Source organism: Fonsecaea erecta, assembly GCF_001651985.1.
Source record: "Fonsecaea erecta strain CBS 125763 chromosome Unknown Scaff1, whole genome shotgun sequence".
Taxonomy (NCBI): domain Eukaryota; kingdom Fungi; phylum Ascomycota; class Eurotiomycetes; order Chaetothyriales; family Herpotrichiellaceae; genus Fonsecaea; species Fonsecaea erecta.
Window position 1 is genome coordinate 3,473,358 of NW_017387244.1, and position 19,228 is coordinate 3,492,585.

The window sequence follows — 19,228 nt, forward strand, 5'->3', positions numbered from 1 at the left end:
CCGTTTCCCTCGACCTCCCAGTGCTTCTTGCCCCAACTCGGCCAACTTTCTACCACTCCCAACTGACTGCTCTTCACGGCCTTTCTCACATTATTGCGCACGGGATAATGCAGCAGTCACATTCCATATCGCCACAATCGCATGGAATGCACGGTTTCGTGGGCCCTTTGACGCCTTTCGTGATGCTCGAGGTAGAGGAGGTGGAAGGAGGCATTGTAGCGGTACGGGAAGGCTTGAGCTGGGGAAATGTCAACTTCGAAGGTTAAACGAGGCAGGATATGTATGTACCTTGTAACTAAGATGGGAAGCTTGAAGATTGGAATCGGCTGGCGAGGTCCCAAAACTGTTGTAGATGGGTTGAGACTCGTGGTAGTTGTGAAGATGGTGCGAGTTGGACAGTGAGCTTGAGTTGAGTTGAGTTGAGTTGAATTGAATTGAATTGACATGACGTCCTCAGCCTGTTCTTATGGGGCGCACCCGAGGGCGGCTTCCCCCACGAAACAGGTTAAATTCTAAGCCTGAAACACGCAAGCTAGGCGGCGCAAAGGCCAAGCTGCAGGTACGTAGGCACCTCTAGGTGAGCTCCCGGTGGGCCTGGTTGGCTAGTTCCGCCCGTACACACAAGACCTGCTTTCATCTTCTACACAGCATACTGGAGCACAGCCTCACTGGCCACACTCTACGCACATTGACCTGATCTGCAAGTACGCATGATCCTGACCCCATTCCCTTTTCACAGCTGCTGTCGCCATATTTACCAACCAGCCACCCACCCTCTTACGCAGATTAGGGTCCTTCACCGGCAGGATCCGACCCAGCCTTGTCCACTGCCAAGCCGTAATGGGCTTGTAAGTTGAGAAGGATGATTTTCACATGCTTCAGCAGTTCGCATAGCTACCAATGACATATTGAGTGGGTCTGGGTAGAAACTGAGGAAGAAATGCAACCGATTATGAAGGGTACCTGCATAATGACGTCCGAGGGTGTAATTTCTTACTCTTCATTAATAGGAATTTTATCACTATCTCAAGGGCCACGTCTCCCGTCCTTGTCCTTGTCGTCGTCGTCGTCGTCGTCGTCCTTTATCCGCGACAAGTGATCGTTCCGGGAACGACTTGACACGAATCATGGCCTTCAGTCCTTTCTTCTGGCTCTACGCCGTTCTCCAATGGATTCTTGACAAGATCTTTTCACCATACCCACCACCTCCTAACGCGCACCTCCGTCGTCCTAAAATCGCAGTGATTGGTGCCGGTCTGACCGGTGTCTCCGCGGCAGCTCATTGCGTCGGCCATGGCTTCGAGGTGACTATATTTGAAGCCGATGATGAAAAACACGTCGGAGGGATATGGACACATGTGAACACGACATCTGGTCTCCAGATCCACAGTGTCATGTATCGATTCCATCCTTCTGTCCAATGGAGTGGGGGATACCCGAAGCAACACCAGATTGTTGATCAAGTCCAGCAGTTGTGGCACAAGTACGAACTCGACCAGAGAACGATCTTCAATACAAAGGTCGAGAAAGTCTACAAAGACAATCAAGGACGCTGGATCGTCAACAACACCTCGAATGGCCGGTTTGATGGAATCATACCGGCAATCGGAACCTGCGGGGCTCCAAAGATGGCTCATTTGCCTGGCCAAGAGTCCTTCAAGGGAGACATTTTCCATTCCTCGGCCTTGGACGGCAAAGATGCGAGAGGGAAAAGAATCCTCATTGTTGGAGGCGGCGCAAGTGCGGTCGAAGCGTTGGAATGGGCTGTCAACACAGGAGCCGCAGAAATCAAAGTGCTGGCAAGATCTGACAAGTGGATTATTCCCCGGAACGCTCTCGTGGATGCACTTCTTGCCTTCAATATATTCGGCCAGGAAACCCTGCTGTCATGGATTCCTGAGAACTTGCTGCGCTTATTCTTCTACCGCGATCTCAGAGATATAGCGCCGGCAGATCAAGGTCTGTTCACAGAAACCCCCATGGTCAATTCAGAGATCTTCAAGCAGATACGTGCTGGAAAAGCATCTTGGTTACGAGGGGACATTGAGGAGGTCCGCGAAAATGGCATCTTCTTCAATCACCGGGCAAAGGGTGTACCTAAAGGAGGGCCCGGACGGCATAAACTGGTCGAGGGGGATATGATCATCATGGCGACTGGTTACAAACGTCCAAGCCTTGACTTTCTGCCCGACGAAGTCTTCGCCGACGGCTACCAGCCACCACGATGGTTCATACAATGCTTTCCACCCGCGGCGCCTTCAATTTGTGCAATCAATTCGACCTATGTGTCGGCTATCGGGTGAGTGAGATAAGATAGAACGACTTCTGGCGAGGACTGTGCAAACTAACTTGTCGTCCCAGGACTGTTGGCAATTATCACATCGGAATCTACACGCGAATGCTCCTGATGTTCCTCGTCGACCCTCTGACGACACCTCGCACTTGGTGGATGAAGCGATGGGTGGACTTTACCAGCACGATAAAGTTATTGGCTCCGACCAAAGCGTTCGACTTCTTCACCTACTCCGAGCTGCTCTACTGGTTCTGCTTCATCACGCTGATCAACCCGTTCAGATGGAAGTGGGCGCTCTTCGTGTTTTTCGGTATTGGGAAAAATTTGCCCGCCAGCATCGTGGAGCAAGAAGACAAGCTAAGGAACGGACTGGGATTCAGTAAAGACAACCATTATGATTAATCAGTGGTGAACTTGGTTCCAGAAATTATGCTCATCGCCGATGCACACACTGCATACGGAAAAAGAAAAGACTTTGCCGTGCACTCACTGTTTGAGTGCTCGCTTGTGTAAAAAGGGGAAGCTTTTCTCCCCTATCATATTCTCTTCTTCGGAGCACGGTTAGAACTTGCGAGAACGGATGTACAGACGACAAAGAGAAGTACACTGTAGCCCACTGGCAGAATCGAGACATTCACGGCACCAGCCGGTAACAGCTTGGTTGCGTTAGGAGAATGACGTCATGGTGTACGATTTGAATGTCAGAACCTCCTAGTCTCCTTGCAGCCTCAATATTCCACTTTTATACTCATGATGTAGCAAGAAAAACACGCAACTTCGAGCCAAGAGTTCTCGAGCTTTCGGCTACCACAGCCGCTGATTGCATTTGAAGCTTCCAGTATAACGACGTTGCCCTTTGACCAGTCTGATCTTTTTCCCTTGGTTCACCAAAGCAGTATCAATATTACGGAGACGACAACTCGAACTTGGTATTCCTCAGATTGGACGTCCAGCGTACTGTCAGTACTAGCACTGAAACCGGTCCAACATGGATGATCCGGGTATGACAGTCTGGTCAATGGCCAACTGAGTTCTCCCGCCCAAGATCATCAAGCTCTGACCATTCGTTCGTCAATGCAGTGGCGGATATCCCTCGAATAATCGAGACGCTTTGCACAGCTCCCGCAGCGATTCAAAGGGCGGCAATTGAGACCTACTTCACACCGACTGCATCCTTCACGCATCCATTTTGTCGAACAGGAAGCTTCCCCGGTTCAATATGGCTCATCATCATGATTTACCGCTGGTATAAAATCCTCAGTCCTCACATTGACGTTGCTGTGGACGGAGTTGGTACGTTATATCACATGTGATATTAGGCATGTCCCAAGTGTTGATGAGGAACAGCATTCGACGAAAAGCACCTGCGCCTGTACGTCTCCATTCACCAAAACTTCAAGCTCTGGGTGGTCCCATTCTACAATGCTCCGGTCAAACTCGTCACAGTCCTCCAGTTGACCACTAACCCGACCTCAATGCCGCATGAACCCCTTGAGCCTATGACTGCAACCGAACTTGACAATGGAAAGGTCAGCGATAGGAGAGGTAATTTCACGCCTGATTCCTCTCATAGTAGCGTCAGTGGACGCAAGCTGGGATTCCATGAAGTGGTTCACGACGGTAACGGTGACGGAACCAAATACTACATTCAATCGCAGAACGACCTGTATCAGACCACCGAGTTCATCAAATTCCTTGTCCCTTGGGGAATCGGGGTCTTTCTTGTGATCACGTGGCAATTCTGCGCAACAATGTTCTGTGTTATCGGCACCAAGGTCTACGATCTCCTGATGTGGGCGCCGCACAAGCTCTACCGCCAACACTTCGAGGTTTTTAGCAACAACGAGAAAGCACACCCACATCTCGGTGCCGATTGAATGGATCCAGGCCACGAGACACGAACTTGGAATACCAAAGAAGGACAAACTCACTTCGGTCAAAGAGTTGTTGTAACTCGTGCACACTAGCCCGCAACGTCGGGCTCTCAATCAAAACGCCCGGACTATCAGAACATTGATCAAGTACAGACATGGTATTAAAAAGTATTAAGATTAGCGGCCAGTGTTAGAGGCAGTTCTGGCGTTTTAAAGTGACTAGATAGGACGGTGGATAGACTCGGCCCTCTTTTAATCTCATGATACCCTTCGACTAGATGAATCAACATTAGTCTTAGCATACATAAGAACCTATAACTATGTATGTAATCACACGATCCAGTTCCCAATATATATACACGAATGCTGATGCTATATATCTGATGCGGTTGCCGACGCGCATTGGATGCTGCATTGAACATCCATCATCGATGTATGCATCTCTTCGGCTAGATACATCGGCAAAAAGTCCCGCAGGTTATAGGCCTCGTGCCGCGTCTGGGACCGTCTATATGCATCCCTGAACGCAGGTTATGGCCCAGCAGTTCTCCGAAACATTCTCCCGAACCCAAAGAGTGCGTTGCAGCGAAGACGTTTCTAACGTGGTTCAAGGTTAAAGAGGAGGGAGGATGGGGAAGCTAGGGTAGAGGTCGTGATATCTGACGACAAAGACCTTCATAACACTCTCGTAAGGGCACAGTAAATAGAGAACATAGTGCTCTAGGCTTAGGGTGGACAAATTTAGTAAAGTCCGTATAGATAGAGTTACTTGACTCACTCCATGGACCTAAAGACGACTGGAAAATACAGGGGACGACCGCGAACCCTAGATCAGACGGTTCCAGGAGGTCATATACAGCTGTAAGATCTTCCTCTGTAAGGCCTTCTCGTGATGCGATGTGCCAAGGGTTCTAAGGCGGAAAATGGTCTTTATGAAGCTTTCTAAGTGATAGTGCCTGTAACGATCGATGGGGATATTTAAACGAGTGCACACTCACTGCACATGATGTATATGGAGAGATATCTGGCGGATGTAGGCACTAAAACTCGAAACACAATAGGATTCCCAAGCACAGCGGTTACCCTACGATGCCATGGCTAAATAGACAGTGGCTATGGGAGCTTATGAGGGCGACCATATCGTGCCGTGGTGGCCTCATAAGTTGGACACAGGTTGACCGCGGGAGCCCACAGCCGCCCTGGGCTTGCTGGGCCAAGCGGGACTTGTTGCTGATGTAGGACACTTTAGAGCCAGAAGCTGGATTAGGTTCAAGCTGATTGAGACCTACCAGGATGACAAACCAGTATGGTGTAGATAAGACAGATGGGCGACAGACTTTGAACGAGGAGTGATGCATGTCCGAGAGACAGTTTTCTCTCCTGGCAGCACACCGTAACAGTCGACAAAGAACTAATATCGGCCTATATTTCGACAGTATCTAACTGAAACTACCATGGCATCGTCATATTCGAGGTCGGATCTTGCAAGTCTCTACAGGAGTAGTGGCACTCACTACCATACCCCTAATAGCTCTCTCCATTGTTTTTGGGTATTTGGTGTCCCTTAAACGTACCACGATTTTTGCTAAAAGCGGTAATCGGGGGTGGACCGCACGTGGAAGCTTATCCGATACCGCATCACGAGTATCGGTGTCACTAGCTGTACCTCGTACCGATTCTATCAATTTAATGTCCTCGAGATACAGACTTATCATGCTACTTGTATAGTGTAATGCCGCACTCAACGTACAGAGTTAACGGTCATGGGAAACTCGACTTCAATTCAGTCTCAGGCGAGTGATTTAGTAGGCAGCGCTTGGTTTGGTGATCAATCAGCCCCGGAGACGTTCGTAGCACAGCGATCCTGACGAGAAGCAGGGACGTACGGTTTACGCCTGCAACCCTGATTGCAATCATCCCGTCTTAGAAGCCCTGCAGCCAGCCACTCAGCCAGGACAAATGTATCGATAATTAGCTGAATCATGGGGATTTGGCCAGCCTTGCTTGCCGCTCAGCTACCGGCGTGGAGCAGAAGTTCTACAAGTAGAAGGATGAACAAGGCGACATTACTACCTCGTACGGAGTACACTGACTGGTATATGGAAATTTCACGAGTCGTCATGTCAGACCCTGGGTCGCGTTCTGCGCTAGTTCTGTTTTAGGCTTAGCTGCCCGGGATCAAAAAGTTAACCCCGCAAAGCTTAGGCCCCTACTTCGTCCCTGGGAAAAAAGGAGGCGATGCGAGATTGGCTGTTCCGAAAAGCGCGTGGCAGCTCCGCGACTATGAAAGCCTCCCAGCTGTACGAGGACTAGTGCCTAGGGCGACGATCATGCAGATACCCAAGTTGGGTAGGATAGCTGTCTTGGAGACCGTTGAAGATCGCCAAACGACACGCGAACCGAGATTGCCCTACATGAGACATGTCGTTCTAGCCGCCTGCAAAGGCTGATGGGCGCAATAATGGCACGGGCGACGCAAGCAGTATGTCACGTCACCGGCTGGAAGGCAATATAACGGATGTAATCCCCCGTCTATCTCTGTCGGTTGCAACGACTCTGCTTATTATCCTTACTCTTCATACGCTCTTTCCTGGCCAGCTTTTTGGCATTCGTTTAGTTAACTACCTGGTGGTGTCGCTCGTTGAACTCCCCACCCCCCACCTGTGCCATTCATTTCGTTACAGCCTGCCCCTTGTCCCACGAAAGCGACAACATGGTTACCTTGAAAGTTCTCGCGCTTTCGCTTTTTGCTCTCGGTAGTCAGGGTCTCACCCTTCCTGATTTGTTCGGAGGAGGAGGATATCAAGGCGGACCTCCAGGCGGGTCAGGCGGTCGAGGAGATCCAGGGGACGGCCCCGGGTCTCCTGGCTCTGGCCCCGGCTATGGAGGTGGTCCCCCTGGGCGTAACCCTCCTGGCTGGGGGGGAGGCTCTCCTGGATATCCGCAGCCTGGCCCTCCAGGCGGAGGACCACCAGGATGGCCTCAATCCAGCTTCCCGGGTTGGCCTAGCATTCCAGTCACTACTACTACCTCTGAGGCAACGACGACAATGTATGTTGCCCTTCTCGGCCTTTTCAAAGCAGCATTAATCTGGGCCTGAACGCTGTCGCCGTCTCCCATGAGTCTGGCTTGACGAAGCTTCCTGTGGTGAAGTTCTAAAATTCTGTCGAATCACGCTGACTATCACCGTAGCCCGACGACCTCCACAAGCACTAGTGCTACCACTCCCAGCGTAACGTCGACTTCTTCCTCAATATCAACGACCTCGCCGACCACAACCACGACAACAACGCCGACCACCACCAAAACGACGACGACGACGACTACGACGACGATACCCACAACAACGCCCACCACCACCACCACCACCACCACCACAACAACAACAACAACAACAACAACTCCACCAACAACCCCTACCACCACCACCTACACAACCCCCACCACTCCAACACAACAACAACAACAACGACGACGACGACGACGACCACCACCACCACCACCACCACGACGATTCCAAACTGCGCAGTTCCAACACTACAAAACGGTGGGTTCGAGTCGAGCGACACAAACATCTCCCCATGGGTCTATAGCGGTTTCACCCCCGGCCTTGTTGATACGGTTGAGCAAGCAGGCACCGGTAGCTTCACGCCACATTCCGGCAGTAACTATTTGTACGTAACCACTATCGGCTCTGTTTTCTCCCTCCTTACCCCATCCCTCCCCTGTGGATCGATCAACATGGAGTTAGTAATATCTGCGCTGACAACACTCCCTTTCTTTTCTTTTATCCAGCCAAGTGACCAACACTGCTTCCTCGCCATCGGAGGCACGTATCGCGCAGTCCCCGGAATTCTGCACTGGCGTCGAGTACAACATCACACTCTGGGCTATTGGAGATTGCAACGGGGCCGGCGCATGCGCCGGCTCCTCAGGTGTCCGCGTCCAGATCGTCACCAACATCGGCTTCAGCGAGGTCTTGTCGCTCTCTAATACCGGACCGGACGACTGGCAGGAACTCCTGTACCAGTTCACTTGGACTGGGGGTGACGGCCTCTCTCCAGTCGACATCAATGTCTTCATGGACGACGAGAACCAGTCGATCGGCTTGGACGATATCGACATCACGTTTTCTTGATCTAACAAAGCCAGCCAATGGTGTGCGTCGTTGGACCGGTTTTCTTGCTAGGACATACTCCAGCATGATAGGTACCGTGTGTAGCGTATCTGATACAGTGCTGAGGATCAAAATTAAGTCTGGGAGACAGCTTTCTCGTCATCTTGATGGTTGTTGTGCGCGCGATCGGGATTAATGGTCACTTAATGCGCTGGATTTCCATGTTTCTGGGGTATCTTCGAAGTCTCGGAGGAAGGGCATTCAATGTCACAGTTTTTCCTTCATGGCTTTTCCGTGGCCCTTTCACCACTCACAGAGTGGGAGTTTAGGGCACGTCAACATGTTCTCGTGGAGAGAGGCACCGCTTCGATCCTAGTAGTAGCATGGCTGACAATACTAGCACTGTAACTGTTGGGCGGCTGATATCTTTGTTGACCCCAGCATTCTATCTTCGGACGGTCCTACACATGTCAACATATGTCCTGGGAACAAGTGAGGCTGAGCAATAATAAGGCTGTTGTTGCCGGCGCCGCCGACCACGTCCTTGCATAAGCCTAATGAGCTACTCACCCACTACTTGGTGCCCGCCACATGTGGGTGGCATATGTACGCTTCCGATGTCCAATGATGCGATCCGTCATAGGGGCAGAACATATCCGATCACACCCACCCCAGGTCATACCTTGACTCATAACAAGCCACGAAGAGAAGCATTACCTCGTACATTCAAACTTCCACAATCGGCGTCGGCCGGCCTCACGAGGGAATTTCACCATCACAATGACGACGCGGGAGAAATGCTTCTGGCAGTTTGCTGGACACACTTGCAAATGAGGCGCAAGCATCATACAAACGCTACATTCCGACCTTTTCTGCCTTGCTGACCTGTCTCGCGCCTTCTCCCAATGATCAGCCAGTGCAGACTGACTCATAGAAAGACATCACCTCACCAGCATTGTGGCCATCCCCAACCATCCTGCTGAAGGAAACGTTAAGCGAGGCTAGCTCGCTGAGCCAGTCGCATTCACAATGTGCTATAAAGGATACAAGGTGTGAAAGCAGCATATCGACGGGAATAGTGCAGGCTGTGTTCAGAGGTGTGCTACTACGTTCTCTCCGGACTGACCACATCGCCCCTAGAACGGTGAATCTTCTCCATCTTCTCGCCACTGACTGGCGTCGATGCCTGGTCCCTTTCGAACACTTGCCCACCTCGCCGACACGGCTTTCCAGCTCCCAGGTTACGTTACACACCCCTGCTATTGTTATGCTCCAGGCATAAGCTAGAACATGGTCTACTCCCTTTTGTTCTTGTCAGCGTTGCTTACACATTAGTAACCGTTCGAGTGGATCTCAAAAGGTATTTTGGACGCTACAACCCTACAGGCACTTCCGCCGCCTCAGGAGTGGCAATGCATCTGTACTTTTGTGTGCTGTCCTTCAGTACCAGATTCAAGAAAAGACCATCCCAATGCTGTATAAAAAAGTACTTGGTCTATCACTGCGTAGGCGGTTGTTTCGTTATCTATCTATATCATTCAGCAGCAAGCGGTTTTCTTCGACCCCTTTGCATCTCTATATACTTCGATTTGTTCGACCTTTTCTTTTCGCCGACATATTCTCGTTATGCATCCTGCGTCATACTTCGCATTATCGTCATTTCTCCTGGCGGCCGTCTCTCCTGAAGTCTATGCAAGAGTGCTTCATCGCCGACAGGACGATACCCCGACATTGTCCACTGGGTGCGGTCCTGCAGACCTGACCCCCGACAACTGGAATGCGAACGACATTGATGCTGTCGTAACGGGCACCCCTGGTTTCGGCCAATGTAAGTGTCATCGACCCCTTCGCAGGGAGCCGACTAACAGAAGTCGCAGCTGCAAACTTTCCCCAGCAATTCGTTACGCAGTTCAACCCAAATCAATTCTCCGATGCTCCCTTTGATTGCACGAACTTCAGCGATCCCGGGGCTTGCTTGATCCCTGGCCCCTTCCCGAACGACGTCTTCTGCGATAACTTTTCCAACCCCCAAGTGGGCTTCATCGTCCAGGCTTGGATCAACATGTACCAGAACTTGAGAAACATGTACTATGCCATTCAAGATGCTCACGACCAGCTGGTCTCTGAGGGGTATCTTGCAGCCATGGTCAACGACATCTCTCCCCAGCCTCTCCCGATTGCTCGATCCACCCTCCTCGAACTGGCAAACCTGTCCCTCAACTTCATTCCCATTCCCGGCGCAGGGGCCGAGCTCGCTGGCATCAAAACAGTGCTGAAAACTTTCAAGAAGCTAGCCGGCAAGGTGGTCGACCGAGCCAAAGAGGATGCCGAAGACGCCGCGCAGACCCTGCAAGACCAGCCTCAGATCCTACAAGAGGTGCTCGACAACGCCGTCCCCAATGTCCAAGCCGCGATCATGGACCAGCTGAACGCCGTCTTCGTCGATGCCCAAATTGACGACTCGAGTGCCCAGGTCCTCCTGGGTGGGGTGCAGCTGAACGCTGTTCCGAGTCAGTCCGACTACGCGACCATCATGGCTCAGAACCTGCGCGCATTCCTCCTGGCCGAGGCCATGAACAAAATCCAAATGTTGCAGGTCGTGGATAATATCGTGAGTGAGTGTGACAGCGGCCCGGAGGACACACTATCGGCAGACGGCTCGCAATGTCGCCGTTTTGGGCTCCCAGAGGATGATGCCACCATACCAACAGCCGTGACGATTGACCACCCGAACGCGATGGGCGACCTTGAGGGCCGGTTTGGTTTCTCCATCTCGGCGATCGCGGATAATGCGCAGGCGTGTGCTGCAGCAGGCCAGAACTTCTCTAATGTCGACTTTGAAGGGTTTTTAGAGAGTGATGATCCGGGTGTCTATCCCACTTGCCTGTTTGGTGTGCCGTCTCACAATGAGAGCTTTTAAGTGCGTCAATGGAGGATAGAAGGCAGACATGCTGGGTGTTTTGTTTTTTTTGTTTTTGAGGCATCTTTTACATTCCCCCGCCGGTCGGGCTGTTTCGACTTGACTTGGACTTTTGGTCATATAATAGAGGCTACACAGCGCCAGGAGCTGGGCCAAAGACTGGAAGGGTGTTGTTCACTTAGGGGCGTATAGGGGTTCTCGGGGTTTAATTTAGAGTTTATCCGGGCCTTGGCTCCCGAGAAGCTTGTTTCTTACCTTTTCCAGCACCAGCCACTTCCTGCATTCTGACATCATCCAGTTGGTGTCAGAATGTGCTCCCTCCGTGTCGAGAGGCTCATCCTTTTCTCCCACCGCGTATCTGGAATGATCACAGGTCGGATTTGTTGTTGATGACGGGTCTAGACATGCTCTTCAGAGAATACAAACCCAAAGGTGACTCCTGTTGACATAGAATGATCGACTCATCGGGTTTTCTTTCTGCTTGGCAGCAAGCCGCTATATTCGCATAGATGGCTCTCGAACCGCTGTGTTGGCTTCGATCACTGTACGAGTTGGTGTCAAACCCGACCCCTCGACATGGTCTTCACCCCATTCCCGGCACCAAGCGCTCAGCTTTACAAGTGCCATCCTGCCACCTCTTCTCTACTACTTGGCGCTTCTCCTTCTCGCGCCTCCACCGCCGCCCGCAGTCGATCGCCTGGCCGTGAAGATTTTCCGAAACTGTCTCGCACTGGTCGCCGGGGTGTTGTTCTATCGCTTGCCTCTGGCATACCATGTCCCGCAGAGCATTGGGTTGACCTATCAGTTGGGCCTCGTGGGGCTGTACGGGGGATGCCGGGTCCTGGATGCGTTCTTCATAAGTCCCTACTTATTTGGACACATTCCACGGCGGGTCAAGTATCATCACAACCGTCGAGTGGACTCTGTCGGACCAGTGTCGGGAGTCGAAGACAAGGAATGGACAAACGGCGGTGTTGTTGACCCTTTCCACCACACCGGTGCTATTCAGGAGGATACCTCTAAAGTAACAAGTAACGGCGACGTAGCAGGACTCAATAAGCAAAGCTCAACACTTGCTACGCCTGCTATTTCTGCCGTGCGCTCTGCTCTCCGCAAATCCATCTCAGGCCCGGACCCGGTACCAGTCTTAGAGACCGCGACGACCGAAATCGGATGGCCAACCACTCTTTTGGATCGTGCGGCCTGGGCTCTCGAGCTCGAACTTTCCATGCGTGGCATTGGCTTCACATGGACCACTGCGGATGTCCGACACACTCGCAAAACCTGGCTTCCCACCGTCCAGAACCGCGTTCACAGCATATTTGTCCATGTCACGCCTGTTCTCCTCGTCAGCTGGTGTGTTATCCGAACTGTCTACGTCCGCTACCTCATGCCAACACAGGACGTGCCCTGGGACATGTATTCGGCGTATGACCTGTTCGACCGCCGCGTACCTCTGGTCTTTCAACTGCTATTGACCGCCGCCCTCGGCGCATTCCTCATGGCGGCGTTCTCTTTCGGGCATTCGCTCTTCGCGATCATGCTCAACCCGTTGGCGCCAAATCCACTCGCCTTTTTCCCTCCATTATACACGACACGGCCATGGCAAATTACAAGTGTGCGAACGTTCTGGAGTTTCGGCTGGCACAGACTCTTTGCGAGGCTGTTCCTGGTCTACGGCATATGGCCAGGGGAGTGGTTGGAACGTAAACTCCTAGGCAAAGGCCCGGATCAACCAGCTGACGTGGGCAAGGTCATCGGCGCTTTCTTGAGTTCTGCATTTGTCCACGCCTTCTCTGTCCGCGGCGTCCTAGCTGGCGACTGGAGAATGGCAACGGGGGAAGCCAAGTTCTTCGCCTTGAACGGTGTCGCAGTCGTGCTGGAGGGCATGGTTATCAGGATTGTGCGTAGAGCTCGGAAGAGGGAAGGTCGGCCAAGTCAAGTGTGGTATGACCCCATCGTGGGAAGGATCTGGTGGATTGTCGTGCTCTTGTGGACAGGGAGGAATTTTGCAAGAGGTTGGGTCAAGTCAGGCCTAGTGCGCGAGATGGCTTTCTTGTGAGGGTGTATATACACCGTTGGGTAATGGAGTTAGTATGTCAGGCTTGGAAAGCACAGTACAGGAATGGAGACATTCACAAGTAGCTTTGGCGGATCCAGACAGGGGCTTCCAGAGTCAGCGGCTACAGATGACGACGGACTGGGCTTTCTTGACCCCCAGGAAGTGACGCCAGATACTATAATAACTCAGGCCCCAGAGCCTCCGATGTTTCAGAAACTAAAGAAGAGATGAAACTTGGTATTCATATGACTGGAGAACATCCGAGATCACATCTGAAATCAGAGGGGGAAAGTGTTGAGGTACCAGTGTCCATATTCTATACCAGTTTGCTCTCAGTGTTATTCACAGCACGGCCAAGATATTCTCCTTACCACTCTAATACCTCTCCAACATGTCCACAAGGCCTCTCTTGATGAGTCTCTCGCAATCTAACTGTCGTAATCCCATAAACTCCTCATCCTCAAGGGCAGGGTCATCTTGTCCGGCGCCATCAGGGGACTCCGCTAACAGCTCCGCCATTGAGTGGTATTTCCCCCTCCAGCACTTGCCCATGATAGCATCACCAGTCGAATCAATGAGCGGTGGAAATTCTCTATCTTGAAATTTGTCGCACAAAATGACGAAATAGTCGGTGCCCCAGGACTCAGTCTCATACGGCTCGGGACCGCGCAGAAGGGTATAGTGGATTGAGCCTATAGCAAAGGTCTCTGTCCGAGCACTCGCCCTGCCATAACTGCCAGTAACTCCATCGTCTTCTTCGCCCAAGGAGCCGTTCGAACGGCTCAGTGAGCACCGTGATTTCTTCCCCAATGTCGATTGCCCGGTCAATGTCGCACACTTTCAAATTTCACTTCGAATCCAAGAGCGTGTTTCCTGGGCGGATATCTCCATGTGTGAGCCCGACCTGTTCGAGTCCCGTGGCGGCCAGACACAGTTGCCTCATCCAACGACGGATATTCTGTTGGTTGAGAACTTGCAAGACCGTAAGGACTGGTATTCCGTCACGTTTCTGGTACTGACTGAGGAGCATTGCGAGACTCCCGTTGGGTGCAAGCTCTAAAAAGGTATCGTGTGGCCTGTGGTAGAAGCAAACAATGAGATGCGGAATCTGGTGGGCGATCCTTGAGAAACCGAAATATTTCTTGCTCGTTGGCGCATGATCAGCCTCCTCCTCTCATGTACGAGCTCTTTTTACGGCAATAAGGGCACTCAGTTGATACACTGTACCATTAGCGCCTCGGCCAATAAGACCCATGTTCTTCGAACCGAGATCTGATCAACGAAATATCCTATGGGTTGTGAAAGGGGGGACCGGTACTATAATGGTTCCAGCCAGGAGGCATATGACGACGTTCACCGGTACTCCTTGAATCCTGGCATTAATCTGTGGCTAAGCCTCTCATGAGATCTCAGATTTGACCCATGCACGGACAATGTTCAAAAGGCGAGTTTGCGTCCCAAATGAGTGCTCTAGAAGCTATCGGTCAACGCAGGTGTGAAGAGTAAGTTGGGCCAGTAAGAGTTCCCACGAAGATAGTGGGTGCTGTATCCAGTCTGCGGGGAAGGTCTATAATTAGTGGAGTCAATTACTTCAGGGTTAGCTACCTGGAACTAGTGACTCCAAACGGCCGGCCACCCTCGTGAAGCCTATTGCATGCATCCCTTCCCAATCCCCTAATTCTTTATCTTGTTCGTGTAAAGCCCCATTTACTCAAAGAAAAAGAAAATAGATAGCAATACACCTCGAGGCCATTTTCATGCCGAACCAAAAACAATCAACAGCTAGGATTCCCACCTGGTCACCCACGGTAGTACTAACTGGCCGGCATCAGGCTTGAGTACGGCTGAGCGAACGGGAAGCCCTATTTTCCTGATCCTATGGTCGATTGCGAAAGACGTTCTGCGGTAATACATTATATACTTAGTTTTTCCAGTTCCACATCTTTCAAAAACCAAAAATGGTGCCGAAACAGGCAAGACGGCTCAGCCAGCGTTGACGCAGTGCAATACACAAGCTCTTCGGGTGGATGATGAATTCATTTGATAATGCATTTCTCCAAGATCGAATATCCCCAGTAACCACACCCCGTCAGCCCCAGGTACGAAACCCCCAGCAAGCGAATTGTATGTTCGAGGCTGGTGGTTGAATGCCCCGTGCCTGTGACTTGTTTCTGCCGATGGGGAATTGTAATGTTCGGTGCGGCTGGTAGTTCAAGCATTGCAGCACCGCTTCTATTTACGTAGGAGTGGGTTGATGGAAACACCCATTTTAAGGTGGATTGGAGCTGAGTATTCGTGAAGCATGTCAAGAGACAAGGACGAGCTGCGATCTCCCATCTGGCCGTGGTACGTGCCCGCACTTTGGTGGGGAAGCATCGATAAACCAACCGACACCTCTGCACCATAATATGTAGGCATCAGTCATGCATCCACCCGAGTCAATCTGTACCTAGGCACTTCGGTAGTTAAACTTCAGGTATATATGGGGTTGGCCTACTCTGACTCGCGAACCGTGACTCCCCTGCCTCGCCCATCTGCTGGGCTCATTGACACCGAGGTGAATTGAGTTACACAGCCAGGACCAAGCATCGCTGACTCGACTTCAAAGGGCTAATAGTGCAGGTGGTCTCCAGGTCAATAAGGCGGCTCTCCATCTAGATCGGCATTGACATCAATCCAACTTCGAGCCGCCGAAGCACCCAATAACCGACACGGAAGACTTCAGACGCTTTCTCGATAACCCCAGAGCAACTATCATATCATGGCCCGTCAGCTTCCCGCTCACTATGGCCAGCATTTCACACCGACGCTCCACCACAAGGCCGAGGGCCCGACACTGCCAGAAAACAATCGTTCCTCGCCGTATGTCGTGGTGGTTACCGGCGCCGGCAAGGGTCTAGGTGTCTACGTAAGTCGCTTCCCCAGCCTCCAACCTCTGTGATGGTTGGATAGACATGATATAGTCCCTATGCTGCATGTCTTGCTATGCCTCCTTTCTCCTTCTGGCTAACGGTCTCGGAAAGATCTCCCTCGCGTACGCCCGTGCCGGGGTCACGGGGATCTGCATCTCGAGCCGTACACAGAAAGACCTCGACGCGCTGGAGAAGCAGCTGAAGGAGGTCAACCCGAAGCTAGAGATCCTGTCGGAGATCTGTGATACGACGAAGCCCGAGGCCGTCAAGGCACTCGCCGAGAAGGTGCGCCAGAAGTGGCACGGGCGCCTGGACGTGGCGATCGCGAACGCCGGGGTCATCTCCAACTACCTGTACGACACGGACCCTCAGACCGGGGAGAAGACCAACCGGCGGCTGCCCGTGGGCATCATCGAGGACGACGACTTCAAGCGCGTCATCGACATCAACCTGCTCGGCAGCTACTACGTGGCCAAGTACTTCACTCCCGTGCTGATCGCGCCGGAAAACCCGAGCATCGTGAAGAGCTACGTGGTCATCACGAGCCTCGCATCGCAGATGGCCGAGAGCAGCTTCGTGCCCGTGGCGTACAACCTTGCCAAGCTGGCCAACAACCGCATGGTCGAGCACATGGCCACTGACCACAAGGGGGACGGCCTGCTGGCCTTCGCCGTGCACCCGGGCGCCGTCGTGACGCCGCAGACCGAACGCCACTCGACCCAGCCGGGCGACGCCTGGGACACCCTGCTGACCGAAGACATTGACTTGTGCGGCGGCTGGCTGACCTGGTTGACTCGGGAGAGGAGAGAGTGGTTGAGTGGGCGTTATCTTGCGGTGACCTGGGATGTGGACGAGCTGGAGGCCATGAAGGACGACATTGTGCGCGAGGACAAGTTGAAATTCAGGATGGCCGTCTAGACGGGGAGAGGTTGGAGCAGATATAGCTATCCATGTGAGATGGTGGGTGCCCATGAGGGAGAGGAAGGCTTGTAACCAGAGCCCCCTTTCCCCTTTCCCGATCCAGCCTTATCTGCCGGCTAGATATGAAAGAGATAGAAGAACCCAAATAGAGAGTGGCATTGGGGGGGAATGATCCATCGACACAATGCCTGAATATGCAGCCTTTACTAGTGATACCGTCCATGGTTTGCAGAACGCCTTGGATAATTTGATTTGATTTCCGCCGACGCATGGAGCTCATTGGATACACACATGTTGATCTTCGGCAGCCGTCTGATAGCCTGAGTGAGGGGAAAGCCAGGGGGTCGATCGAAGCTCGCTTAGCTGGCTATGCGGTTGCCGGGTGTATCATCCACGAGGGAGGAGTTGCTCGTCTGGAAAACGAGCACGAGGGCAAGCCCATTTGCTCACCCATTCCAAGATGGGACGAAAATGCCTCAAAGCTAGACATGTATAAGCAGAGAACAAGGGCGGTGAATCCGATAGTCTTCACGCGCACACCTTCCCTCGACCCCTTGATTGATGAGACTGCATCGCTACCAGCTCCGCCCCCTGACTCCTACTCCGTAGGTGCAACAACATGGCCCGACTCTCGACTTCTCCCGTCGGGTTGCTGGTTGGCTGCGAGATTTTTACCTCCGCCGCTTTGATTCTGTTCGCTATCGCCCTATGTGCGGGCATGTCGCCCGGCTCGCTGGAGGAGCTGGCGATATTGACGGTATGTATTTGCTTGCTGCACGGCCGGGAAGAGGCTTGAAGGGTGACCGGTGGTGAACAACGGGGCGACGATGGAGAAGTTGAACGTGGGATTGCCGTCCAGCGGCCTCAGAGATCCGCCGGGACGTGTTGCATGCTTCTTGAGGCTCCTTTCAGGGCAAACTGCATCACAGCACATATCTGCTTGTTCAGACTGAACTACCGTGTCATACAGATGGCTGATCGCAGACACTCACAGAGGTCGATATCAGTGCCTTGACCAACTCTACCTTGCGCAGCAGCACCCTGGCGACCACAGACTGGCACGACCTGCACTACCTCTCCAACTGCTCGGGCATGTGGAACAGGCACCTGGCACGGGCGGGCAAAAACCGCAGCACCGTCACCTGCACGTCCCAGAGCGCTGGATACACCTTCTCGCTGGCGCAGATCGTCGGCGGCGGCGATGCGGGACAGCAGCTTCTGGCTCTGAATACCCATCACCGCCTCACGCTGGACACCAAAGCCCCGTTCGTCCTGCTCGCTCTGGGAATCGCCAGCATGGGGCTCACCGTCCTCAGCTTCCTCTACGGCATTTTCGTATTGCACGCCATTGCCCGGCAAGGAGGACGGCGGGGCAGGAAAGAGATGCCCCTCGTGGTCCTGCGCTTCGGGTTCATTCTGTGCATCGCCTCGACAATCCTGCTGACCATCTCGTCGGCGAAGATCACTGCGTCGGCAGGTAAGATGGCGGGCAGGGTCCAGGTCGGCGGTCGGAGAAATATCCACGCGTGGATGGACGCCAGGTTCTATGCGGTCACCTGGGTCGGCATGGCGTTTGTCTGGACAGCCTTGGGACTGGTGGTTGCGGCAGCCTTCAAGATTGCGGACGTGCTGGAGGAGGAGAAGGTAGTCCAGAAGGGCAGATCCAGGTAGTAGACGACGAGCTGGAATGTATTATGTCCTTAGGAAGGAGAGTTGACGTTCAAGACGCCCGATATAACAATGTCCGAACAAACGCCGATGGTCCTTGTTTGGCTCTCTCTCACTCTCCTCTTGGCCTCTTCTCATACGTACGACATGCCATCACCTCGTTCGAAACCCGCACATTGCTCGGTCGGCTGTTGAACAAGCCCCAGAATCCAAATGTCCAATGCCATCAGACTTTGCTCATCACCTAGATGGCCCCCAATTTGTCATTGATCGCCCGAGTTCAGAGCGAACCCGTAGAGGAGCTTTGTCCTTAATCACTTACTCACTTACTCACTTACTCTCAGTCAATGAGAAGCTTCCTTTGTGGAGAAAAGATGGGGGCGGGAGCTCACCTCCTCCACTCACTTTCCTGGGCAGAGCCTGGATATTAATTCCATATCTGCCGTTTTCTACAAACACTT

At 52.5% G+C, this 19,228-nt stretch overlaps 7 protein-coding genes across 7 annotated transcripts; all 7 read left to right on the forward strand.

The window, feature by feature from the left end:
* Nucleotides 1–1,127: 1,127 nt before the first annotated feature.
* Nucleotides 1,128–2,695, forward strand: AYL99_01226 (hypothetical protein; the record flags this gene model as incomplete). Its single annotated transcript, XM_018832742.1, has 2 exons — nucleotides 1,128–2,299; nucleotides 2,362–2,695. The coding sequence occupies 2 exons, from the start codon at nucleotides 1,128–1,130 to the stop codon at nucleotides 2,693–2,695; spliced, it is 1,506 nt and encodes a 501-aa protein (XP_018698621.1).
* An 830-nt stretch (nucleotides 2,696–3,525) lies between these two features.
* AYL99_01227 (hypothetical protein) lies at nucleotides 3,526–4,170 on the forward strand (the record flags this gene model as incomplete). Its single annotated transcript, XM_018832743.1, has 2 exons — nucleotides 3,526–3,586; nucleotides 3,641–4,170. The coding sequence occupies 2 exons, from the start codon at nucleotides 3,526–3,528 to the stop codon at nucleotides 4,168–4,170; spliced, it is 591 nt and encodes a 196-aa protein (XP_018698622.1).
* A 2,710-nt stretch (nucleotides 4,171–6,880) lies between these two features.
* Nucleotides 6,881–8,305, forward strand: AYL99_01228 (hypothetical protein; the record flags this gene model as incomplete). The annotated part of the gene is made up of 4 exons (XM_018832744.1): nucleotides 6,881–6,883; nucleotides 6,960–7,166; nucleotides 7,384–7,841; nucleotides 7,963–8,305. 4 exons carry the CDS (start codon nucleotides 6,881–6,883, stop codon nucleotides 8,303–8,305), a joined length of 1,011 nt encoding a protein of 336 aa, XP_018698623.1.
* A 1,605-nt stretch (nucleotides 8,306–9,910) lies between these two features.
* Nucleotides 9,911–11,204, forward strand: AYL99_01229 (hypothetical protein; the record flags this gene model as incomplete). Its single annotated transcript, XM_018832745.1, has 2 exons — nucleotides 9,911–10,112; nucleotides 10,162–11,204. 2 exons carry the CDS (start codon nucleotides 9,911–9,913, stop codon nucleotides 11,202–11,204), a joined length of 1,245 nt encoding a protein of 414 aa, XP_018698624.1.
* Nucleotides 11,205–11,608: 404 nt separating this feature from the next.
* AYL99_01230 (hypothetical protein) lies at nucleotides 11,609–13,266 on the forward strand (the record flags this gene model as incomplete). The annotated part of the gene is made up of 2 exons (XM_018832746.1): nucleotides 11,609–11,636; nucleotides 11,714–13,266. The coding sequence occupies 2 exons, from the start codon at nucleotides 11,609–11,611 to the stop codon at nucleotides 13,264–13,266; spliced, it is 1,581 nt and encodes a 526-aa protein (XP_018698625.1).
* Nucleotides 13,267–16,027: 2,761 nt separating this feature from the next.
* On the forward strand, nucleotides 16,028–17,096 carry AYL99_01231 (hypothetical protein; the record flags this gene model as incomplete). Its single annotated transcript, XM_018832747.1, has 2 exons — nucleotides 16,028–16,174; nucleotides 16,290–17,096. The coding sequence occupies 2 exons, from the start codon at nucleotides 16,028–16,030 to the stop codon at nucleotides 17,094–17,096; spliced, it is 954 nt and encodes a 317-aa protein (XP_018698626.1).
* Nucleotides 17,097–17,718: 622 nt separating this feature from the next.
* Nucleotides 17,719–18,770, forward strand: AYL99_01232 (hypothetical protein; the record flags this gene model as incomplete). Its single annotated transcript, XM_018832748.1, has 2 exons — nucleotides 17,719–17,856; nucleotides 18,084–18,770. The coding sequence occupies 2 exons, from the start codon at nucleotides 17,719–17,721 to the stop codon at nucleotides 18,768–18,770; spliced, it is 825 nt and encodes a 274-aa protein (XP_018698627.1).
* Between the last annotated feature and the right edge of the window lie 458 nt (nucleotides 18,771–19,228).